This window comes from Barbus barbus (genome assembly GCF_936440315.1).
Source record: "Barbus barbus genome assembly, chromosome: 7".
Classification (NCBI taxonomy): domain Eukaryota; kingdom Metazoa; phylum Chordata; class Actinopteri; order Cypriniformes; family Cyprinidae; genus Barbus; species Barbus barbus.
Window position 1 is genome coordinate 24,092,688 of NC_136735.1, and position 26,827 is coordinate 24,119,514.

The following is a 26,827-nucleotide window of genomic DNA, read 5'->3' on the forward strand; positions in this document are numbered from 1 at the left end:
TTTCTAAAAGCTTTGCTTCATTTTTCATGTTATGTCAACAAAGCAGAAGCTAAAGATGTTGTTTCTTTAAACTAACGTTACACAAGAGCTTTAGAATAGACTAATGAGTGTGCAACAAGGTAGTTTATTAACTATGTAGTTAGTTATGTAAATAACTAGGATTTTGTTTCATGGCTCCATCTAGAGTTGTCTGTTTTTCCAGACAACCTAGAACAACCTGTTCATGTTCGAGCTGGAATAAAAACAACTTACACAACTCGTTATGCTAAAATAAATAAATAAATCAAAACATATAAAAATAAAACAGCAACAACTTGGGCAGTATTGTTAAATTATACATACTTTGCCTTTAATGTCCAAACGCTTTTTTCTTCCACACCTGACAAAATTCGCCTGAGCAGCTCTGTTTCCCTGTGTCATATTCCTCTGGCGTTAAAGCGATCATATTCCCGTCTCTTTATCGCTTTATGCAGCTCGCGGCGACGGTTCTGTTGAGTCTATCAGACTATAAAGGTCCAGAGATCTCTGACGCCACTGCGCTCGCTCGGTCACCTGAGCGTGGATTAGAAAGGTGAGCTCGACCACAAGCCCCGCCCCTGCTCTCTACACCCGACCGCTGATTGGCTGCTGCTTGGGCGCTTGCTCCTTTCATTTTTTAATCGTCTGTGTTATAACATTACAGTTATTAGGCTATTCACGGTACTCGCACGGTGTATAATAGCTACATTTCATATTATTAAGTGTCCTTAAAGTATTCAATTTCAGATAAGAGTTCTACAATAATTTGAGATAGGCCTACCGTTGTTAGTAAATATAAAAACTCGCCACAAGAATAAAAAGAATTAACAATAGATTCTAATGTCTTGTTCTTTTCTATAGGTTTTGTGTGGCAGTAGACAACCAAAAATGAGAGTACAATATTTTTTTTTCTTTCCTTTGGTGCTCGCCTTACCATAGATCCCCACTCCTGTCCAGTTAGTGGCGGTAATGAAACAAAAAACAACTGTAATATATCTCAGAAGAAGAGCACTTGTCTCAGTCCATACTAAAAACACAAGTGTTTTAAAAAGCCAAAAGCACTCAGTGATGGGAGAGACGAAGCTTTTCGAAATGTAATTATTAGACTAATTGCTTCGCAAAATGACTCACTTTTAGGAACTGGTTTTGGAAGCGCGCGCTGGCGACACCTGCTGGTCAAAGAGAACACAGCCCAGCCTTAAAAAAAGTGGCTTCAGACTTTATGGAAATACATTGAAAAAACGCTTTCTACAACTCTGAATTTAGAAAATATAAACTTAAGGAAAAGAAGAGAAATTATGCATTGATTGAAAAAAAGGAAAATCGTTATATAAGGACTGTAACAGGGTTTGAAAATGTGTGATATCTGTTGTGCGGTGTCAAGAATCGCATTACACCTAACCTAAAAACTGCAGGCTGCATTGTAAACACTATAAATTTAAACAGAGAAAGATATGTAACTGTAACAATAAACAGCAGAACAATGTACACACATAGTGCAATCTTGAGCAATTATGCTGTAAAGTTTAATGGTTCCTGGCTATTCTGGTTGTTGTTTTTGCTGTAGAACCAGACGAACAGTGATATTACAACTGACTGATGGGTGAGTTATATTCGTGGAAAAAAATGCCAAAGCTACCAGCTGTCAGAGAGGCTGAGAAGAAGACTGCCACTAGAGATTGCTCCAGGTGGATCTTAATGTCATCAAAGCCAAGCAGTTGATTCTCAGAAGAAAGAGGACAGCATTTCTCCAGCACATTATCTTTTTTGGTAGTGTTTTGATCATAAACACATGTCATTTGATTACTTTAACACTACCAGAGAAAAAGTAGAAAATCAGAAAGATATTTGACTTATTTTCTTATAAAAAGCATTGAACGTTTCTATCATTTTTTCCCACGCAGCTTTCCAAGGTAAAAAAAATATTCAGACTGACTGTTTGAAAACAAACACAAGAGGGCAGCAGAGTATCACTTACTATGCATTACTGATAATCAAAGAACCTTGAAAATCCTTTTAAAAAAATTATAATAACCATATCAGTTCAACAGCTAAAAATGTTTAAGCAAAAAAAAAAAAAAAAAAAAAATTAAATAAAATATATATGCCATATGCAACAATTATTTGCAGGTGCAAGCACCAGTGGTTCATGTGATTTAATGATTCATTTGCCATGTAGCTTTTCAAATATAATGTGCATCTTTAAGTGTATGAAAGAGAGAGACCGAGAGAGAGAGAAGGAAAAATATTTGGTTGCTTCATTGACTTCCAAAAAGCCTTCGATTCGGTATGGCACAATGGACTTTTCCTAAAACTTATCCAAAGTGGAACAGGAAGAAGGACATATGACATCATAAAGGACATTGAGAACAAATGCTGTGTCAAAACCAAAGACAAACGGACTGATTATTTCAGTCAAACGAAAGGAGTCCGTCAAGGCTGCAGCCTCAACCCGACTCTTTTTAATGTCTATATTAACGAATTGGCATCAGCACTTGATAAGTCCTCTTGTCCTGGTCTGACCCTCGAGGGCAGAGAAATCAAATGCCTCCTGTATGCAGATGATCTTCTGTTGCTGTCGCCTCATGAAGAGAGTCTGCACCAAAGCCTCTACATTTTGGAAAAGTACCTTACCGATAAACATGACGAAGTCAAAAATCATGATCTTTCAGAAAAAGCCTAGTCTGGTGATGAGTTTTTGGCTCGAGGTCTGCATATAAAGTCACACCAGAGGTGTTCAGCTGGGATCAGGACTTGGCTTTCTGCAGACCAGTCAAGTTCTTCCACACTGACTGAATCAATCATGTCTTTTTGAATCGTGCCTTATACACAGAGGCACTGTCATGTTAGAATAGAAAAGGGTCCTGTCCAAACTGTTGCTATAAAATTAGAAGCACACAATTCCCTAGAATATCATTATATGCTTAAACATTAAGATTTGTACTCATAGAAATTACTAAAGTACTAATGTTCTTTAGAAGGGGGTGACCCAATGCTTTTGGCAATATAGTGTAACTACCATCACAGTGCTTTCACTTATCGGTTAAAGTTAAAGAAACTGAAAAAATATCCCAGGAAGAATGATTGGCAGCAACAAGTAACTAAAGTAAAGAAAATACTTCCACAGTATAAAATCTGATTATAAATTGGTGCTATACCTGAGCAGTATTAAAGACAATGATCAGAGAAAGCTGCTTACGAAGTATATCACCTGAGTGAGCACAGTCTGTGTGTGGAGACGGGCCGACACAAGCAGAGCTGGAGAGCCAGAGAGCTCAGACTGTGTGCTCACTACACAGAGGTACTCATAGAGGACGAGCTGCACTTCCTCACACAGTGCAGCAAATATAAACACGTCAGAGATGCCTATTTCAAACAACGAGCGCTAGTGTTACCTGAATTCCAGCAAATGAGCAACACAGAGAAACTCTCGTATATATTGGGACAGAAGGAAAAGTGCATCCACCTGGCAGCGCAGTATGTGTCCTCCTGCCATCAAATGAGGGGAAAAGGCTAAACCCTCTTTACCATTTACAATTACTCTCTGTATTCTTTTACTTTGTCATTTAATTAATTAATTTATTTATTTATTCTTTCTTTTCATTGTGATAAGTTGGACATGTATATGTGTTTATTTTTTCCCCTGTTTTATTTATCTGTATGTTTGTAAAATATACTTATTGCTTTGGCAACATTGTGATATGTTACACAGTCATGCCAGTAAAGCTCATTTGAACTGAATTGAATTGAAATGAAAGAGAGAGAGAGAGCCCTCCTGACTGCTATCACCTCTGTCTGTCTGCTCAGCTGACTTACAAGCCCTGTCCTTCAACAAGTCATGCCTACAGTATAGTTCAGGCTGAGACTGAGACCCCAGCCTGGCAGGGTATGGTTCCCACTACCCCTTTCAGGAATCAAGTGATAACCTTGCAAGTGATAAGTGATCCCGCCTGACGAGGGAGACCCTGCCCTACATCTATATCTGTTGTGCATTTACCTAGATCACAAACAAAGCTTTAAATCTGATCATATCAGCTCTTTGTCTGCTTTAGTGGACAGCAGAAGGCAAAGGCTGTCTCCAAACAAAGAATGCTCGTTAGCAGACATTCACCCAACACCTATGTGAGATTTTAAAATCTCAGTATGGAAGCAGTTTTGTCCCAACATTCATTGCAACTTTGCAAACCTTAGCTATCCGTGCCATGATAGCATACCATGTAACTATAGGCTAGTGTGACATGTTATTTTTAGTGAGAAGAGGCTTTCTTCTGGCAACCCTTCCAAACATGCCATACTTGTCTGGTATTTTCTCATATACTGTCACAAACTTTATAATTTAACATGCTAACTGAGCCCTGTAGAGTCTGAGGTGTAGTTCTTGGGTTGTCTGCAATTTCTCCGAATATTGTACAGTCTGACCATAGGGTGAATTTCACAGGATGTCCACTCATGGGAAGATTGGTTTTTGGAAAGATTGTTTGGAAATGCCCTTATTACCCTTCTCAGATTTATGGCAGCAACAATTGCTTTTTTAGGATCATTGCTGACTTTCCTCTGTCTGTGGCATTGTGTAAACACACACCTGAAGGCTCCAGACCCGCAAACTGCCAAAACGTCTGCTGTTATAGAGATGCTCACACTTGCTGATGATCAGTAAATCAAAGGTATTTGATTAGCAGTGCCTGACTGTTACTTATACCCTCCTTAGGCTATAGGTTAACAGTAATGGCTTTTCCATTTTGGCCTGTTATTATTTTTTATTTTTTTGTAATGAATAATGACACTGTGTGATATGTCATGCGTTGTTGTTCATCTGAGGTTTTATTTTCCAAATTTTAAGACCTGACAAGGACCAGATAATTTTTTTATTATGTCCTGATAAGGAAAGCAATGGAATTCAAAAGGGTGTCCTTTCTTTTTCACATGACTGTATATATAGCAGCAGTTGGAGTAAGTTCTTTTTAGAAAATAAGTTAGCCTACCTTGGTCTGATTTTTTCTGCCCTCTGCTGAACAGCATGCACAGACGCGCGTGCACAGCATATTACCTGTTAGTAAAGATGCTCGCGCCGAGCTCAGAGTTCAGTTCATCACTCTCCGTTTAACAGACACAGATCTGCGACTCTAGTCATAAAACTTACCTTTCATTAAGTAACAGACTTGTTATCGTCTGCGAAAGGGAGAATTCATAAATCTCGTCAGTTTTGTGCAATATAGCCTACAGAAAACGGACATATTGTTAATAGCCTACTAATGGCTGAAGCCCGCTATGATGTTGGAGATGAAGATTTTACAAACGCTGTCATTACGAGAAGAAGAAATTCAGCAGGTAGGACAGTTACTACTGTTTAAATTATTAACGAAGACTAAAACTTTATTATTTAGGGCTGTACAGATTTAGTGTTTTGGTTTCACAAGACAACGAACTTCTACGACTTTCTGAAATACAGTAGCTACCTAACATTATCGCAAATGTACAATTTCAATTTCATTGAATTATCACTCACTTCCCCTAAAGTTAGGCTACTAACGTGCTTTTGCAGCTTTGTTCCTACTTTTTTGTCAACACAGATATTTAGGATCAAACAATATCAAAAATATCTTTTACATTTTGGATATTTATTTACATGTTTATATTGCAACATATATTTGATATTATTAACTTATTCAGATAATTTCTCTCATTTTAAATAGGTCCTGTTAGTAGATAGGCTACACCAGAAAATATAAAAATTGGTGAAAATAAATTGTTTGAATGTTTGAATTCATCTTTGAAAGCATTCTGTATGCCCGATTAATTCACTCAATAAAGTGAATGCATTTTTTTAACAATATTAATAATACATTTTTGTCACATTATTTATTTATCCAGTAGTGCTGACCCATATTTGACAGCAAAACACATTCTGGGAGAAAATGGAAGGAGTTGCACTCAAGGCATACAACATGCGGAATAAATTAATCCAGAATAATTACTTGATAAATAAACTTTTTTTATTTTGTAGTTTTTTTTCACAATGCTCAAGAATCAGTGGGGTAATAAACCTGCTGAGTTATGAAAAATCAGCTGAAGTGTTTTGTTACATGTCAGTTTTGTTTTTTGATATTTTAATGACTTTTTATATGTATTATTTATTCTATTCATTTTTTAATAACACTGAACATTAACCAAAATTGATCTATAATGGACAGCTCCTCTTGCTCTCCTCAGCATTACTCTGGGTGTATTGGTGAGTCAGCTGTGAGTGGGAGTTAAAACAGCAGGTTACAGCTTTCCCTTGTGTTGACACACAACAGGTGACACAACTGAGGAAACATGAGGTAGCAGTTGTGCTTGTTGCAGCATGTGTGAAAATATACCACCTGTGCAGCGTCATGTGTGTGTCTGGACAGATGGCATATCCGTCTTAAACTGTCTTTCACATGTTCTTCAATCTTATGATTTTTTATTTGTATTTTTTTGGTCATGTGACAGGACAAAAATAGGCTTTTTTTTCCTTTGAGGCATTATATGAAACTGGTTTCAGTGGGTACAGATATATCCATATAACATACAGTGTCCAAAGCCTTCCTCATCTCTCCTCTGCTTAAAGTCATGAAGAAATTCTCCAGTTTCAACATGTTCCAGCAGACTATGATATCATTTATAGCATTTTCTACCATCTGATTTGGGCAGTGCCTGCCAATAAAAATGTTTAAAACGTAAGTGTGTTGAGGGCAAACGTAAACGTCGAGTGGTGTTTTGTGGTTGAATGGCTGGGATTTTTCAGTGACAATTTTTGTACGTTACATTGTTATGCCAGTGAAAAATAACCATCATTTTTGAGTAAACCATTGACGATTTACTCAACCGATTTAGCCAATTCATTAAACAGTGATTTATTGGGGAACAAAATATCACTGCTTTGTGTTGTTTGAAGATGTGAGCTATCATACAGGAGTTTTCCCTGCTTTCTTTAATACATGAACATAGTAAATCACACCTACCTTGACTAACAAAAATAAATTGAGGTTTGCTCAGTACCAACTGTTTTTGATGATGACCTGTTTTTGTAACAGGTAAGTTGTGGCTGTGTTTAATTTTAATTGGGTTTACATATTATTTTAATGTTTAAAGGCAGGGTAGATGATTTGGTTAAAAAATATTTTTGTTATGCTGGTTGAAAGTCTCTTCACATCCCAATAGCAGTCAATAAGTTAAGTGGTCTAATGTATTTATATCATATGTGGAAGCTATAGGACTATAAAATGTTCGTCCAATCATATCCCTCGGTCCGAGGGCTGCAGTAGGCTGTCCTACCACCTGTCAGCATATGTATTTGCCTACCCCCTACCCCCATTCTAGTAAATAATGAAGGCAGAATTTTCATTTTTACATTAACTATTCCTTTAAGGTTTGCCAGTGTGTTTATCTCTTCAGTTATCTCTATGATTTGGAATGAGGTTTTATGAACAGACCTCTAGCACTGTCAAAATGAATTTAGTTTCTAACCTGCGCTGTTTGCTGCAATCTAGAAGACTGATTCTCGGTCAGTGTGAAAAGGTATCGTCTCTCAGTACAATGAGTAAAAGTGTTGACCTGCACAGACAGGCTTTAAACACAGAGACACTCTGTCAGCACAAATGTATCCCATAGCCTGTTCATAATGCCTTCCAACTTGTCTAAACCAGATCTTCATCCACAAAATTCATGTCTCACATTTTTTTCAGTTGAGAATAGGAATTTTTTCTATCTGCAAAGAGTTTTTTTTTAAAAACTCTTTGCATAAAACACTTAGACAAGTCTTAGACATCATCTAATTTTTGTCATAACTTGTTAAAGTTAGTTTAAAAAAATGTGGATTCATTGGTCTAAGTTGAATGCAAAATTTAAGACTCATTACAATTTGGATAACTTCTAGTTGGTCAGTTATTAAGACATGGTCTTAACATAGTGGAGGTGTTTTTACGCAACCAGCCCCTGGTATTAATATCTGTCTCATGTGATCCGAACAAGAGGTAGGCAGAAAACATTGCTGAATTTTCAAATACATTTAAAAAAGTAGCATTTCAGCAAGAGCCCAAAATGAACACACGAGGAGTTCTATATGAAATGGTGTTCCTCGCCATCTGGTTGATAACTTTTTTATGCATTCTAGCACTGCAAGGTTGTGAGAATATATATATATATATATATATATATATATATATACAGTATATATATATATGTATATACAGTCCCCTCCATAAATATTGGAACAGTAAAGACAAAATTGCTCTCTTGGCTGTGGAGTCAAGACATTTGCAAATATGATTAAAAGATGAATATGAGACAAAACTACAGAATGTCACATTTTATTATTAGCCGTTTCAACACATACATGTTTTACGAAACGAAACTGAACAGGCAAGATATACATAGGCTAATTACACAAACACAGCTGGACAAGAATTAACTAATAATCACATTAAACAAGGACAGGAAACAAACCAAATATGGACACAAGAGGCGGGAACACATGACACACATGACAGAGGACTGACACCTTAAGGTTTCCCTGTGACTTTTAGAAAAATAAAACCTTTATAGCCAAATATAAAATAATTATTAGTTTTGTAATGGTACTGTTGTTCTGTAAATTATTATTATTATTAAATCTTTTATTGTTGTTATTATTATTATTATTAAATACTCATTTTTTATTTGTCAGTGGTTTTGCTGATAGATAGATAGATAGATAGATAGATAGATAGATAGATAGATAGATAGATAGATAGATAGATAGATAGATAGATAGATAGATAGATAGATAGATAGGTGTAAGCTGTCATTTATACATGGATACATATTTCAGTTGCTATACTTGTTTGGTAGCATTTTTAAGAACAGGTTAAGACTATTTTTAGAACCATTCACAAACACATAGCCTGTGTTTGAATGGAATCTGTAGTTTATATTTGCTTATTGTAGTACAAATTAGCACCACCAATCAGGTGTCATTATGTGAATATGTCAAGCCTCATTTTTGTTAATGCCAGAATGTCTATTGGGAACTTCTGTCTCTTTATACTGATCTGAGACTGAGACCAGTTTTGTATATACGCTTATAATAATATCAGTCTTTTAAGTGAGAGCTGGTTGCTATCCTGCTATCAGCACAAAACCGCACCATCTTCCTGGAGCAGTAGCAGTGATAAAGCAGATAATGTATTGTGATATCAGGATGTATTTCTTTAAACCAATGAACTGCTCACATTAAGGTGGGCATCTGTACCGACAGGTAAAGTTTGTGATGTTTTTGCATGGAGGGCCAGTATGCATATGTGTGCAGGAATATTTGACTATTGGTTAAATATACTGTTTTGGTTCACTAATGTCAGAAGAGAAATACTTCCTGATTGACTGCATTCCTGCATGGCACCCTGGTTGTGTCAACACATACCTAATGAAAAAAAAGAGACGTCACTTTCACCAGGAGTTGGGCTTCCTCTTGCAAACAGTTGAATCAGAAGGTGGGTTATGAGCTTGCTTACTGTTCTCTGCAATGTGCTGGTAGGTCTATATATTTCCAGTTCTTTGATAAGTAATGTGTCTTATTTTGCAGCTGAATGTATTATTTTGTCTTTTATACTTAACTTGTAAGAAATACAGTGATTTAAATGATAATATAACAAACTCAAATCAAATGACTTCACAAATGCTATTATGAGTGAGGTAGCCTATTTCACTTTCTCGTAGCTTTGACAAACACACACACAGAGTCACAGTGAGAACAGAACCTGGACCCAGCAGGTGTGTCTGGGGACAGTGATAGAGGTCAGAAGACACACAAAGACCCCTTTGCAACAGCAGTCATTATGTTTTATGAGTTCACTTTCATTACATGGGGAAAGTTAAACATTTTCTATGAATGCTCAATGCTGTCGGGATTAACAAGGATCCTATTTTTGTGTGGTGTAGTGAAACATGCTGGTCTTTTTCTACAAGCTTTGTAGTTTCATAAGCTTTAATAATGTGTTATAGGTTCAAATATGCTCAAAATGTGTTCAAAAGTGAAAGAGGAGACACAAAAGAACATGCTTTGCCTCTGAAACCAGGAACCTGTTGTAAGAGCTGTTTGACTGGACCTGAGTGATGCACATACTGAGCGAGGTTTCATGAAAAACTGTGTTGTAGTCTATAGCTGTCTCTCTCTTTAACACAGGTTTATCAGGAACGTACCATTAACCAGCCAAACAGACAGCGTCACTACTGCCAGCTGTGACTGAGAATTATTCACTGCATGTAGCAAATATAGATTCACAAACAGTTCAATCAAATGTGTTACAAAGAAATTTAGCTCATGCTTTATGCTTTGTGTTTTGCAGACCATTCAGAAAGAAATAAAACAGAACACTTACATATAAGGTAAGATGGAAACACAACATCCTCACACACCTTTTGAAAACTTAATAAATAATAAAGTAAACATTAAAAAGTTTATTTTGTGATGCACAGTTAAAAGTTACCATTGTAATTGAGTTGTTCTGCTGATTGTCTAATACTAGTAGGCTCTGTTTGAATCATGTGAATCAATCTGATTCAACAACTCTGAAATCTTGTCTAGTTTGGTGCTATACACATCTTTGAATGTTCAGCATAAGTGTATTGTTAAATGCATCATGTGTAAATGGCTGTCAAAAATTAACCAGCCATTGAAGTTTACAAATTACATTTTGACCTCTCACAGTATGCAAGATCAAATTCATATGTGCTTGTTGAACATTTAACTTCAAAATAATGGCCATTAATAGTGAGGCGCTTTTCTGGGATTTAGAGATTTACTCACTTTCAGACACAAGAGCATCGTGTTTAATAATGTCCAACAGTGAACATGCATCACGGGAGAATTTTTATATGTTTTGGCATGAAGGTTTTCACCACAGTTGAGTTTCCACTAAATCTCAGATGATGTATTACATTGCATATCATGGATGGAAATGGCATTCTTACAATTTCTGAAACTAAATGGCTGACTTCGACTTTGTCTTGCTATAGTTAGCATCTACGGTATCTAAAACTATGCACAGTAATATTTAAAATATTTACATAAATATTTACACTTCAAGTTATATTTCCCTTGATTATTCTTACCTTGATTGTTTTATCAACAGATCACATATTTCATCTCAAGAATACTCTTGACTGATGGTAACCAAATACAAAAACTTAATTAATGGGCAAAATTGCTTGTTTTGTTGAGCACAACAGATTGATATAAATAATTATGTTTATTTAACTCTTTGTTTACATTATATAGTGAATAACATACACAATTATTGACACTTTTTTGATGGATTTTCATATTTTAAGTTTAAAAGTGGGACAAGAATAAAACAAAATCTATACATAAAAGGCATTTTAAAAATTGATTCTCACAGCTCTGACTTTTGATTAATGCAGTTTTATAAACAGTGCCTTATTAAATATATCGTTTTATTTTCTTAACACTGTGCAATGTCAACAGCGAAAGGCCATGAATCAACCTGTGACAGAACTGATGGATAGTTGTGCTTGCTTCTTGCTGAGCTAGTGATGCCTGTACAGTGGGCGACATCAAGGGTGTGAATCTAACTTGTCAGCTGGTTCTCATTTGAAGCAGAGCTAAAGCTGCCTTTGAGAGCTTGCTGGTGTACTGGCCTCTCTCACACTCACTCTGTGCTTATGACACATCACTTCAGCTATGCAGAAAGGAGCAGCTTGAAAATGTCCACATAGTCAGGAAGTGAAGCCTGCTTGAAAGATTAAAGAGCTTTTACCAATGAGCACTGTAGTTTTTTTTTTTCTTGGAAAGGATGGTGTTATTTGCTTTAATGGATTCTTTTAGAACTTCATACATCTACTAATCTAAGGTATGCAATAGATGCCTTCTTATCTTGGATGTCTCTTTGGGTTTTGTGCAGTGTTCAGTTGTCCTTTGTTTCTTTTTAACACTAGTTTCTGTGGTACAATATTATTATTAGATCCATTTCATTGGGCTGTTCAACACACTGGTTATACCAGTAGAAATGAGCAACTAGTTGTAAAGATAGGAAAGGACATTAAATTGTTATGTATAGTAGTTAAAGCAAAGCTTTATGAAGTAATAATGCAATAAAAGTTAACATTTTGTGTGTGAGAAATAACTGTGACCATAATCTGTTGAAGATATTGTGGTAATAAAAATGTTAGTTAGTTGTTACATGGATGTATATGTTAAACTTTCTACCGTACCGTTCAACAGTTTGGGATCAGTAAGATTTTATAATGTTTTTGAGAGAAGTATCTTATGCTCACCAAGGCTGCATTTTTGGTCAAAATACTGTACATAAAAACAGTAATATCATTAAATGTTTTTACAATTTCAAATAACTGCCTTCAATTTTAGTATCTTTTAAAATGCTATTTATTCCTGTGATGGCAAAGATGAATTTTCAGCAGTCATTACTTTCAGTCTTACTTTCAGTGTCACATGATCCTTCAGAAATCATTCTAATATGCTGATTTGGTGCTCCATTTTTATTTATAATTATTATGGATGTTGAAAACAGTTTTGCAGCAACTTAGTATTATTGTGGAGACCATGATACATGTTTTCCAGCATTCTTTAATGAATAGAGAGTTCAAGAACAGCATTTATTTGAAATTGAAATCTTATAATAAATGTCTTCACTGTCATATTGGATCAATTTAATGCGTCATTGCTGAATAAAAGTATTCATTTCTTTCGTGCAGAACAAATCTTAATGACACCAAACTGGTAGTGTGTGTGTGTGTGTGTGTGTGTTTTGTTTTTACTTTGGCCATTCGCTTGTGTTCCTGTTTATGTATGAGCTATAACAGATGCGTCTGATCAGAGCTGTTGACCTTAAAATACCTTTAAGAATTCCCCAAAGACCAGGAATGCTTTTTTATGTCAATATCTGTTTTTTTGTTCTGTTTGCTTTTTTTTAGTCAAGGACCCTTTTCTTCAATCAAAGCAGCCTTTAAGAGAAGTAAGTAAGATGTTATGTAAATCTAGTAAACTTTCATGCATATAGATTTATTTAATTACAGGATGCATTGTAGGAATGCCGTGTTCTTACATTATATATACGGTCCAAATGCTAAATGATGTCAACTCTTCCAGCTTCTGCAAGAGCACACTCACAACCGGACTGCTCCAGGGAAAGAAGGTGAGCTTATTGAAAATATTTTGGCCATTTTTGATTTATAGAGACAGTGAATTGTTTATAGGAAGTGATGGGAGGGATCACAATATGTGACCCTGGACCACAAAACCAGTCTTAAGTTGCTGGGTAGCAATAACCAAAAATACATTGTATGGGTCAAAATTATAGATTTTTTTAATGACAAAAATCATTAGGACATTAAGTAAAGATCATGTTCCATGAAGATATTTTGTAAATTTCCTACTGTAAATATATCAAAACTTCATTTTTTATTAGTAATATGCGTTGCTAAGAACTTCATTTAGATAGTTTTAAAGACGATTTTCTTAGTATTTTGATTTTTTTGCACCCTCAGATTCCAGATTATCAAATAGTTTTATCTCAGCCAAATATTGTCCTATCCTAACAAACCATACATCAATGGAAAGCTTATGACCCTTATGACTGGTTTTGTGGTCCACATATGCCAAAAACGGGATTCAAACTCACATCTCTTGTGTAGACAACATGGCTCAGTGTTTGGAAGAACATGTTTCAACTGCTAGGCTACACTTTTGTCTAAAACACTTAATCAGCCTCATATGCTCATTCATGTTTATGTTGGATACAGTTTCTAACATACCCAGTATAATCCATTCAAAAATATCATTACAATTTTAAAGCAGAAATAGGGGTGGGTGATATGGGAAAAATATCATATCTCGATTCATGATTTTATCACGATTCTTTGTCATGTTAGTCATGTTTTACTATTTTGGTTTTACAAGTTGTCTGAGCATTACAGCCAAACTAGAAAGACAAAGATGCATGGCAGATATTTAGGCCAAAGTGGGCGAAGATAAAAAAAAGACACACATTACAAATACATATAATATACAAATAAAACAAGTGCTTTATTTTCAGGTACAATAGGTGTATTTAGCAGAGCATTCAATGAAATTGAATGAACAAATATAAAAATAAAACACTACATAGACTGATTCCTAAAGCAACTGTATTAAAGTTTTTCAGTCAAGAATAGAGAGTGATTTTTCTCTTTTCTCCTTGCGTTTTTGTTTTGTTAACGTTAAATGAATAGTTCCCCCAAAAATAAATATTCTGTCATCTGTCTGTCAATTCTGTCATAAAGTTTTATTTTTATACCATCGTTTACTCAAAAGTTGTTTTAAACCTGAATGAGTTTCTTTCTTCTGCTGAACATAAATACTATTTTGAAGAAGGTGGAAAACCAGATGCTGGTCCACAGTGACTTCCATAGGATTTTTCTTTCCTACTATCAAAGTCAATGTGGACCAGCAACTGTTTGGTTACCCTCATTCTTCAAAATATCTTCTTTTGGGTTCAGCACAAGAAATGAATAGAGGTTTGGGACAACATGTGAGTGAGTAAATAATGACAGAAATTCAATTTTAGGGTGAACTATCCCTTTAATGACAGTCGACAGCATGTTTAGTGTCCTGTCCCTTTAAGACCAGCACGCATCTAATATACAGGCACGCATCCGTTTCTCTCTTAACTCTTTACTTTAATTTTAGAGATAACCAACTGAGTCTGTATGTAAACCTTGTGTGTTTTGACAGTATTAGCGCAAAAGATAAGTTAGTTGAGTAATCAGGCGCTGTTAGACAGGCTTTTTAGTGCGCGTGCTTCAGTTGTATGCGCTCAGAAAAAGCGCACGTCAGACTAGCGCGCGAATTAAACATTTAACCAGCAAGGCTTGTGTGCAAATAATGTACTTTTGCGATCGCGAATAAGTGCAGTGTCCTGTCAGAGTAACTCTAAGGCTGTATGTCGTGTTGTACAGTATATAGAGATGGAGGCGCCAGAGCTGTATTTGACATAATGTGTGCTGTAGCACGATACTACGATATTTCTTAAAAAGCAGATCGTGGAGACATTTTTATCGTCCACGATCAAAAATCGTCATATCGCACACCCCTAGGCAGAAAAGTAGTAAAAATACTTTTTTATCTCTAAAAATAATTCCCTGGCAATATTCCTTTACTCTATTAGTGCCGATAGACTTGTGGTTAGTACAATGACATGTAGTTTAATTCCTGACTCGGGGTCTTTTGCCAGTTCCGCTCCCCCCTCTCTGTCCTATGCTTTCCTGTCAATTCTCTACTGTCCTATCAAAAATTAAGGCCTGAAAATATAGCTTTAAAAAATACTTAATTTCAGTAATAATATAGTAGAAAATGCCAGAGTGAACCTCCTTTTTTTTTTTTAAACAAAACTACAAGACTGGTTGTATAGCTGTGCTTTGAAAATGTGTAAGAAATAATAAGAAAACTGTTATTGTTTTCAGGCGTCCAGAGATAACCATCCTATCGGCAGAGCCGTTAACAGGCACTTCTTGGTATCCAGGGGCGTCTGGACGATTTTCATCCTCAGCTTTCACAACACAACCAATCTGGAGTGAGAGCGTTCTGACCACTGCTCAGGTACAGTGATTTATAGCACTATCCCAGTCAACAGCTGTCATTAGCAAACAGTTGTGCCAGACAGGTGTGTGGATTCTCTTGTTTCCTTAGCATGCTTTTACTTTTACTCTTTAAAGCATGGCAACTTTGTCCATGTATTTGAGAGACTAACTATTACTAACTTATAAACCACTGTGATTAAAGAATTGGTCTAACAATAATGTAAATAACCTCCACTGTCACACTGTGCAGACATCAGTGTTGTTACTGGTAACTAAAACTAAAACTATTCAAAATAATTGTCATTATTTGAAAGCTTGAAAATAAAATAAAATTAAATATATAAAAACTAAAACTTAAAATTATGTGAAAATTAGAAATGTTGCTTTGGCAACTAACTGAAATAAAATAAGTTGAAGCACTAAAATAAATATAAATAATAAATACAAATAAAATAAGAAAAAATAAATAAAAAATAATAAACTAAACATATAAAAAAATATAAAAAATATTAAATACAAAAAAATTAAGTATAAAGTATATAAATAACACTGGCAGATATCTGCACACATATCATTCTAAAATATTTAAATTGTTGTATAAGGAAAATTCAGTCAGGATTTTGGGGCATTTTGAAAGGTTGTTATATTACAGGCATTTTTAAGCTATTTTAAGATATTAATAAACTGATCATTTTTTTCATGTTATAGCGGATGTCCAATAAATATTGATAAAATATTCTAAATCTATGCCTATAAGCAAAACAAAAACACATTAAAAACTACATATTATAGTTTACACTGTATGCTCAAGTGAATTTCACAACATTTGAATGTACAGTACGATAATATCCAAAATTGGCCAATACTGATGAAAAAAAAAAACTACAGATACTGATATGGTGCCTACATTTTGTGCATCCGTACTTTTTCCATGCTCTTTTCTCTAGGACTGTATGTCTCCTGCACACTTGTGACTTGTTTGCTTGGTTTGATGCTTGCGTTTGAGTGATTCCCTTCTCTCGTGCTTCAGCTCCCACCATCCTATGAGCAGGTGATCAAGGAGAAGACTAAGGAGCAGGTTACCACACCTTTACCATCTCCACGACGCTCGCACACAACTATTGCCACACAGACTGACTCACTTGAGGAGAATGTGACACATCCAGATTCCTGCACGTCCCTGCAGCTGAACCAAATTCCCAGTGGAGGTCAGTCCATACTGACAAGATTGTGAATGCACAAATCAGTGTGAACCATAAATTGTAATGCTTACTTTTACAGTTTCAGCGAAGCAGCCAAAAAAAACACCTCGGCCATCATTGCCCTGCAAACCAGATCAAAAAACCAGATCCCCTATATCCACTCCCAACTCTCAACCCAACGTTGATCTAGCCTCAACTACACGTCCGGTGCCTCAGCCACGTTCCAAAACAAAACCCCTGAGCCCATCCAACCAGGTCAATGTGCAACCTCTGATACCACTGCAAGACAGCTGGGAAGGTTGTCCTGTAACACCTGTGGAGACTTTTGATGCCCATTCAGGCAAGTATCTGCAAGAACTCTTAGATGTCTTCAGCACTGAACCTCAAAGTGATCTGAGCAACAGTGTCAACATCCAGGGAGAGCAGACGAACCAAACTAAAGAGAACCAAAGTGAAAACATGACCTCCTTTCACAGCAACCGCAACATTCGTTCAAGAATAGAGGCCTTTGAAAGTCAGTCTACCACAGAGAATGATGAAACTTCTGTACCTTGCCCCCGTCCTCGTAAAGTTTATGCCAAACCACCTGTGCTGGCACCAAAACCCTCTATTGCCCCACGGCCCTCTGTAAAAAAGCCCAAAGATGAGCAGGTTTCCCAATTTGAAAGTCACTTATACGAAGAGGTCGACACACCACCTACGCCAGCGCCAAGACCTCAACTTTTCAAAAAACCATCTTTAGACTTTAGAGATGACTTCGACTCTCAGCCTTCCTTCAGGACAGCCCTCATTCCTCCATCACGACCTTCATTGGTCAGAGTTAAGAATGTAAGTTCCCAGGATGAGGAAGAAGTATTGAAAATACCTCCCACTCCACTCAAGCCCACACTGAACCTCAACAATCACAACTCCACTGCACTTCTGTCTAACATCACATCCACAGCGAATATGCTTAGCAATGACTATGTGGATGCTCCCACTAGTAAGTGCAAATGTTTTTCCCATAAAACAATATAATTCAAAAACAGGTATTACATGTATGTATTTTTTTATGTATTCCACTCACAGATCAATCTCCCACTAAACCTGCATGTCAAGGGGGATTCACCTACATGGGGCTAAACACACAAGGGATGACCAAGAGACCCACAGTCATCAGGGTCCCCAGTAGAACTGACAAAAGTGAGTGTTGAGTAACCAACAGCTATTGTAATCATATGTTGGGAGCTATTTAATGCACATTAATTGCCTATTTTTACAGTGTTTAAAGTGTAAAACCGGGAAAATAATGCCAGTGAAAATTTGTAAAAGTAGTATTCCTGGTAAAAGGCATAATTTACCCAAAAATGAAAAAGTAACTCTTAAACATACCACAATAGTTTAGAGTGACCATGACTGTCAGGCTTCAAACACCATAAAAGTAGTTCATATACCTTATGTTAGATGTAGCCTAGTTCATATATTTGGAGTCTTACGGAGCCATTGATAGGTTTGTGTGAGAAAAAGACAGAAACCACAATAAAATGCAAAAAATACTAAATTAAATCTGTTCACCATATGGAGCGATCATATGTTATCACAAGATTTTTGTTAAACAGCTCAATTAATATGGATTCATTTTACAATGCTTTTATGACTTTATGGATCTTTTAAGTTTGGGTTGCCTGGACTTTCAATGGAGGGACAGAAACTTCACAGATTTCATTAGAAATATCTTAATTTGTGTTTTAAAGATGAACAAAAGTCTTGTGTATTTGGAATAGCATGAGGGTGAGTAAAAGATGACAGAATTTACATTTATGGGTGAACTATTCCTTATATCATTATCTATTAATGATATTTAAAGGAATAGTTCACCCAAAAATCCTTCCTTTTACTCACCCTCATGTGGTAACTGACAAGGTTTGACATCTTTGGAGCCAAAACGGTATTTTATAACCAAATGTGACATAATGGAATTGTCATAAATGTCACATTTGGTTATAAAATGCCTTTTTGACAGAGAATAATGTGGTTCTTCAGTTTGTAAAAAAAAAAAATGTTTACATTAAAATGTATATTACATTAAAAACTGTAATATTTTAAAATATTATTACAATTTAAAATAACTTTTTTAATATAGTTTAAAATGTAATTTATCCTGTCACATGATCCTTCAGAAATCATTTCTTATTATTATCAATATTAAAAACATTTTTAGAAACATTTACAATAACTTTTTTATTTTATTTTGTGGAAACATTATACCATTACTGTCACTTTTGCTCAGTTTAATGCATCCTTGTTAAATAAAAGTATTTTTTCCAGAAGTCTTACTGATCCCAAACTTTGAACATTAGTGTATGTACTTTAGTGTAAACAGCAGTGAAATGATGAATCAAAATAATACTAATATAATAATATTAAAATAAATTAATAATATTCTAAATAAAATATGATTTATTGCATGGTTAATGGATGGATTACTGCTTTTTAGACCCTGAAGAGACGGTAGATGTTCCACCACCTTTACCTGTGCAGAAACCTGTGGGCGGCCCACCTACACCTACTAAACCTTCTCGCAAAGTAAGACCTTATACAGCTGCCTCAGCTGGCCTTTCCCAGCAAGCAACAGCTGTGCAACAAGCGCCAAAGCAGTAGGCGATTAAGATAAAAGGCTGTCTTAAAATGTCAGCAGAGCTCATAAGATCAGTTACCAGACTCTTTAGTCTGCAGATTTGTGACATTTGAAAAACAACAACAAAAATTCAGAGAATTTTTCAGAGAAGTCAAAGAGAGCACAACGAAACAATAGGGACTTTGCTTAGTTTTCCTTTTCCTCTCTTTCCTCAGGCCTGAAACATACTCTGCAAGTACATGAATGCAGGTGCTTCTGACTATGCATGCTCAATTTTGAGTATGTGCTAGCTGATTACTTTTTTGGCCACTTAAAGTCAGATTATGTCATGACAAAGCAGCAGTTTGAAGACAATCTTGCAGAGCAAGTTCAATCTTATAAGTAATGTTTACAGCTAGCAACCTGATTAATAACAAAATCCTTGTTACTCCCACAATAACACAGACTTGCAATACATTGGCAGAGTATTCACGTCTGCATTTGTGTGAATGTGTAAAAATGTTTCTGGTATTTACCTTTATATCTTTATCTGAAACAACTGTCAAACCATGAACAATATTGTTTTATATAGAATATTAACTCTTTATTGTTTTTTCCCCCTAGGACTCCTTCAGTTTCTCATCTGATATGTCTCTTCCACCACGGTAAATGAATCCTGTATTTATTCAAAGCTGTCCTAGTTTCGCTCATTCAACCTTGTAAGCATGCCTTTATGCATTTCTCTTTTCAGGGCTGGTTGGTTTTGGCAGTATCATCCTAGGAATTGTTAGAGTGATTAAAGAGTTTCAATGCGACAACATGTGGTCACTTCTGGTATTGTGTCCTTAATTCTATGTTAATAATATTTCAGGCCCAGTGGAGGAAAGGTTCTGCCTCCACGACCGCCACCTGCTAAAACAGGCCCAGGAAGACCTCCTCCTCCAAGGAGAGATGGCTCCCAACGTCGGACCTCAGATCCTGGACTTTCACAAATAGTGCCATCAAAACAGCAGCAACCTCAATGGCAGCAACAAAACCGTAGAGCTTCAAAAAAAGGACCTGCCCTACCGCCGAGACCCAACCCTGGACATCGTCTTTACAACAAATACACTGTGAGATGTTATTTTACATGTGTTGGTTTATTGATTTAATGGTATTACAGAGGAACTGAACAAATTAATGCAACTCTGCCCTATTCTTTTGTTTTACACAGTTTGAGATCCCCCACGGTATTGCTGAGTATGACTACAATGGCACTAACACTGGGGAGCTCTCTTTTCAGGTGACCTTAAAGTCAATACATTCACATTAGCCCCATAGTGCCATCATCTCAAGTTACGGATGGTTTATGTGTTGTTCTGCCAGTGAGTTTCAGCTGTGGGAAATTTAAGCATTTCCATCCTTTATCTCCTATAGAAAAATGAAGTCCTTGTCTTGCTTGAGGAATTAGACAGCAGAACCTTTGAATGCCAAGTGGGAAATGCTAAGGGCACAGTACAGAAAACACATATGAAGATTATTACACCCTTAACAAATATACCCAGCAATCCAATACCTCAGGTAATCAATATTGATATTGTTAAATAGTAGATGTAGTAGTAAGTATTATCCGTCTTGTAATGTCAACATGCTATCATGGCTCTCAATGTGTTTCTACAGAAAAACAGTTCCTTTAGTGGTATGGTGGACAATACTGGATCTTTACAAGTGCAAGCCCTATATGACTTCACTCCAGGTGAATATAGATAGACAGTTGTGTTCTGTGTTAGAAAACAAAGGTCCATTTTCCAAGGCAAGCATAGTTTAATAAGGCTATGATTAGTGTTTTATTTTTTTTTATTTTTTTTTTGCAAAGAAGAATTACCATGTGTCTGTGAAATCCTTCCCCCAGGTTGTTAAGATTAGTAACATTTCTCCTTTACATTCACAGTCAGAGGCAGTTGTGAAGCTGCTGCTATAACAATCATATGTTGTTCTGTGTATGTGTCTCAGAGGGGCCTGGAGAGTTGATGTTGAAGGCTGGTGATGTGGTGTCTAATGTAGAACAGCTGGATAGTGAGTGGTACATGGGAACATGCAGAAACATCACTGGATTCTTTCCCATTAACTATGTCAAGACACTGGTAAATATTGTATATTAATTTTTTGACAAATACAGTAGACAATGTCCCATAACTTAAAGCATTTGAATAATTTTTTTTGTGTGTGTGAAAATTATAAGATATGTTGAGTAAACTTGATTAACAAGATTTAAACAAAATATTTGTCTTGCCCTTAAAATTGTGATTATTACCAGTCCCACCCATGACCTTCTCAATTGTACCTAACAAACTATCATGCAATAATCTATTTGACTGATATTCTTTGTAGATGAAGTCATTTTTATTTATTTAAAACTATTAATATTTTAGTAATATTTATTGTCCCAAATTTGCATGCATTGCTACTGCAAGAGATCCCCCAATTACATACAAAATGTGATTATTGTGTAATTTGGGCCATTTCTACAGCAAGTAAATGTAAACTGATTTCTATTTGAATAGATATAGTTTTCAATCTTACAAATTTTATGTAATTAGTATTGATGTATATTTTAAATCAAGGAAATTACAAGATCACACAAATTGCAAGTTACAGTTATTTATACATGTCTCAAATTTAGGTAACAGTGTTTCAAAAATCTAAGCTCATATTATTTATGTATTGAGGTTGACGTGAACATTTCCTGAAAGTTACGCATGTATATTCAGGGATAATAAAACTGATTCATTTCTACCATTACCAATAATCTTTTTTTTTCTCCAGAACAAGCCTGGTACATCTGCGCCAGCATCCAGCAATGAATGGAAATCCAAACCATCTCCTGATCCTGTCAGGTAAGTCGTCCTCACAGGATTCGACTGTAAAAGCTCAAACACAAATTAATTGAACTTTTTCTTTTCAAATCTGATGTACTGCAATGTTAGATTGACAAAAGTACTAGGAACCAGATTACATGACAATTACTAATATTTTATATCCCTGCATTTTCTTTAGAGGCCCAAGGTGTGTTGCGAGGTTTGACTTTGAAGGAGAGCAGAGTGATGAACTCTCATTCTCTGAAGGTGATGTGATTCGGCTCAAAGAATATATGGGAGAGGAGTGGGCTTGTGGGGAAGTGAATGGCCATGCTGGTATTTTCCCCCTCAACTTTGTGGAAGTGCTTGAGGATCTTCCTCCAGTCCCAGTGCAGAAATCTGTTCCGAATAAGATTGCACTGCCTGGTAAGAGGCCAAAGCAATATATCTATAAATTATACAGATTTGATTTAATGTTTAAACATTTAGATCCTATGGATTTTTTTTTTCACCACAGAATTTAAAAAGGTTTTTAAAAATCTGAAAAAAGTGAGATGAAAAAGTCACAATTCCGGTTTTAAAAAGTCAGAATTTCAAGATGTAAAGCTCAGAGAAGGACAAAAACAATATATCAGAACCTAACATTAGTCCATACAGAACAGCTATGATTTGTGTTAGTATCCCTGAAATAGTACAAAATCTTTGCAAAGAATACAAAGCTTAGAAACTTGCCCTAGTGACATTGTGTATTTGGGTGTTTCTTCAGTTAAGGGTAGATCTGGAAATCACTTAAAAATGACGTACATCACTTTTCTAAAATGTCATAAACATTTCCACCACTGTGTCATTTCCAGCACAGCTTAAAATATGCATTGTGTTTAATAACATTCTGTAATTGCAGTTGCAGTGATGGAAATGTGATTGATGCAAAACAATTTTGAAATAAAATCAGAGCCGATCCTCCCTATACGCAGAATACACAAGCTGCGTAGGGCCCCCGAAACACCAGTGGGCCCCATTGCTCTCAAAGATGTTTTAATTTTAGTTTTGTTTTTGAGTTTGGCCAGCGGTTATTGAAAACATGAATGATCATTTATTTTAATGCGGTGCGCTATCACCCTCCCAACGTTAAAAATCTGTCAAATCATGTAACGCGAATGTCGTACAGTCTCTTGCTCGAGACTAAAAAACGAGTTGAAAGCGCACTGAGCCGCAGAAGAGATAGCCTACTATCAACGGACAAATGCGTTACATCCATTCTTTCAAAACAAAACATTAAAATACTGGATGAAGAAACACCTATTAGACTAATACCTTAGACTAACTTTTGGGTAAATTTTAGTATTTTTAAATTAGAATTTGCATGTGTTTGCTTACATAGTAATGTTTTGGGCTACAGATCTAATATATGTTGTGTATTATTTCTCAGGAATGGCCGGTTCACCTAACACACGAATGTCTTACAAAGCCACTGAGGTATCTTCTTCCAACTTGTCACATTTTATCTTTCCTGTAGTAATGAACAGTGATTAAAGCTGGCATAAAATAAAACTTTGCCTGTTTATTTTCTAAATGCATTTAATATATGTTATTGTGAACAGTTCATTCATGCGTATGTTATGAATGTAATATTTATTCAAAATGTCTTAACTTGACCTTCAGGTGAAAACCACACACTTTTCACTGCTGAGTGCAACGCAATCATTTTTCTTTTTCAATAATCTGTTACACTTTGATGTACATCACAATATGGAAGAATAGATTTGTCTCTACTTACATTTAATTGCAAATTTAAAGACACAGTTCAGCTGAAAATGAAAATCCGGTCATACTCACTCATGGTGTTTTAAACGTGTATGACTTATTTTTTTCTGTGAACCACAGAAGGAGAAAGCTTCAAAAAATATTGATTCTGGTCTTCTGTGAATGGTGACCAAAACGTGCCTGGTATTTGAGTGTACTTCCCCTTTAAACGAACACTTCACATTTCTTAATGAAATGAAGTATTAGTGAGATCTCTGATGTTTCAAGTACTTTTTTTATAGTGCTTTCACATTTCACAATATACGTTGTTTTAAAGCAGCTTTACAGAAAATCATGATGTTATTTGTTTATAATATCTTAATATATCTTTATATCAGACTGGAGCTGGGAAATAATATAGTTTACAGTTTGCGATGATACATTTATCGAACAGTTGAGATATGCTATATAGTATACAGTGTATTGCTCTCTGCAAGTATACTGTATATATGCAGATAAAGTTTCACATTCAACTTAATATAAAGGTCTGGATGATATAGTTATATTTTGTGATTAAATAAAAAATCATGTAGTTGAGATTTGCTTTATATATTGCTTTATATGAGCGTATTGTATGCACATATGCAAATAAAGTCAGATATAATATCCAACTTGATATATACAGCTATCGATAATACAGTTTACATTTTGTGACACTGTAAACAATCACGCAGCTGAGATTTGCTGTATAATGTGTATTGCTTTATGTGAGTGCAGGTAAAGAAAGATGTGCTATATATTCAATCTTTTTCATCTGTGTCTACAGGTTGAATCTAACGGTGAAGAGTGGGCTGTGGCACTGTATGACTTCACAGCAGAGACAGAGGAGGATCTGCCCTTCCAGCAGGGAGACAGGATCCTGGTCACTGCTCACATAGATGATGAATGGTGGAGCGGACGGATCAATGGCAGAGAAGGCTTCTTCCCCAAAGCCTTTGTAAAGATTGTTACAGGTGTGACTGCAGGCCTCTAGTGGGCAGAAGCTGGAAATACACTTTCAGTACTTAAGTTTATATTCACTATGCAGTTTAAATAATTAGCTTTTTAATACCTTGTCTTTTTCTCTGTGCAGGTGGGAGAAAATGGTAATGGAATGAATAAGCACAGGCAACCTCCGAAGCAGTGTTTTTCTTCTTCTCCTTCTTTTTTTATTTTTGATTAGTTTTCAGTTTAATTGCGTTTGTCTAATATATTTATAAATGTGAATTCATTGTTGATATTACAAATCCATTGTATCCTAAAAATATATTCATGAACTTCTATGGACTTGTTATTTGTCTTATATGTACACTCTAAAACAAATCTGTAAAAGTAGGGCACAATATATTGTATTATTTTGAAGGAATTTCCAGATTTACCTGTATTTTGAATTTTGCACTTCATTGTGTTTTAGGGTTAATGGAAATGTCCATAAAATGAATGGATAATGTCCCAGTAATATGCTGCCAGTACTCTTTCTGTTATTTAACAGATTTATTTCCATTTGAGCTTACTTTTCTGTATACAGTATTAATGGTTTTATATACAGAGAGCAAATAGTATGCATCACTTTACATTTTGAAGCAGAGAAAATGTCCAGTGTCATCGTATGTTCACACTGACTTACACATTTGCTTGGCTAATGTAGCATAAAGTGGTTCTCAACTGGGAGACTTGGAAAACTACCAAGATGAATGAAAAGTGTTTCAATTAATAAGTTATTATGAATCTTAATCTAAAATGCTAAAACACATAAAACCAAGATGTAAACCAAAATCAAATTCTTTTTATTTTTCCTCAAAAAAATTTTTTCCCAACCATTTGTATTAGAACACGGGTACAAAAATTGTGTATAGAGTATATGCAGTGCACAGGGGCCTATCCGTGGGTGCCATTTTACCGAAATCTGTGAAATTCTTCAATAAAACATTAGAAATAATGAAAAGGTTATTTGTTAGTACATAAAGAAAAAAGATTCTGTTTTTTATTTAACTTTTTGTTGAGCTATTTAAATGAGTAAAAATGTATTTTATGATTTAGTGAGCGAGTAACTGCTCACCCTTTGGCACAGTCACATGACCAAAATGAATAGAGGAGGGAATGGAAATGTTTGGGGTGCAGAACAGAAAAAGACAAAGGCAAAATTAAAAACAATGTATTAAATGAGGACAGTGAACAAACAGAGATTGGTAAGCTTAACCTATCACTTTGCAAGTCATGAAGTCAACATTTAACATCGTTGCTTGAGAGGGCATCAAGTGATCGATGTCTATTTCAGTATTTCTGTCACTCAAAAAATAAGTCGCTGTTGATACTCCATACTTCAGTACAAACCAATGCTGAACTTTGCTGAAAAAAAATGGTATAATAATAGTGATCTAATGTCTAAATATAAATCCAGAGCAAAACGTGAAAAGAACTATATTAGGGAATGGAAACCATATGGTGGAAATGGCACATGACCAGCCAAAGATATTCCTCCTCAGACCATCAGTGATCCACCACCCAACCTGTCATGCATGTCAACACACCAAACCTCCTTGTGACAGCACATATGGATGTGTCATCCTGGAGGAGATGGACTACCTGTGCAACCTGATTGGGTTCTGGGTACTGCCTCATATACAGCCAGTAGAATTTAAGTGCGGCCTGTGAAAGAGCATTTCATTGGTTGTGAATCTGCTGAACTAATACTGACAATCTATGTTTTGAGTCGTTTGGCTCTGGCAAATATCAAGTCCAGTAGCTGATGAATTAAATAAAAAAGTGAGATTAAACATTTGCTTGCTTGTAAATCA

At 35.6% G+C, this 26,827-nt stretch overlaps 2 protein-coding genes across 2 annotated transcripts in view; one reads left to right on the forward strand and one right to left on the reverse strand.

The window, feature by feature from the left end:
- Positions 1-554, reverse strand: part of LOC306872471 (FHF complex subunit HOOK-interacting protein 1A-like) — a 26,701-nt gene extending 26,147 nt beyond the window's left edge. The window contains exon 1 of the mRNA XM_079421037.1: positions 343-554. The gene's annotated coding sequence lies outside the window, so the exon portion shown is untranslated. The remainder of the gene's footprint in view (positions 1-342) is intronic.
- On the forward strand, positions 468-25,801 carry LOC306872718 (SH3 domain-containing protein 19-like; the record flags this gene model as incomplete). The annotated part of the gene is made up of 21 exons (XM_079421472.1): positions 468-571; positions 9,473-9,549; positions 10,365-10,404; positions 12,970-13,010; positions 13,145-13,190; positions 15,496-15,631; positions 16,643-16,820; positions 16,894-17,796; positions 17,883-17,996; positions 19,291-19,379; positions 20,035-20,075; positions 20,282-20,522; positions 20,624-20,692; positions 20,827-20,970; positions 21,070-21,145; positions 21,403-21,533; positions 22,216-22,286; positions 22,447-22,673; positions 23,677-23,723; positions 24,817-25,003; positions 25,123-25,801. The coding sequence occupies 21 exons, from the start codon at positions 468-470 to the stop codon at positions 25,137-25,139; spliced, it is 2,979 nt and encodes a 992-aa protein (XP_079277598.1). The 3' UTR covers positions 25,140-25,801.
- Positions 25,802-26,827: the final 1,026 nt, after the last annotated feature.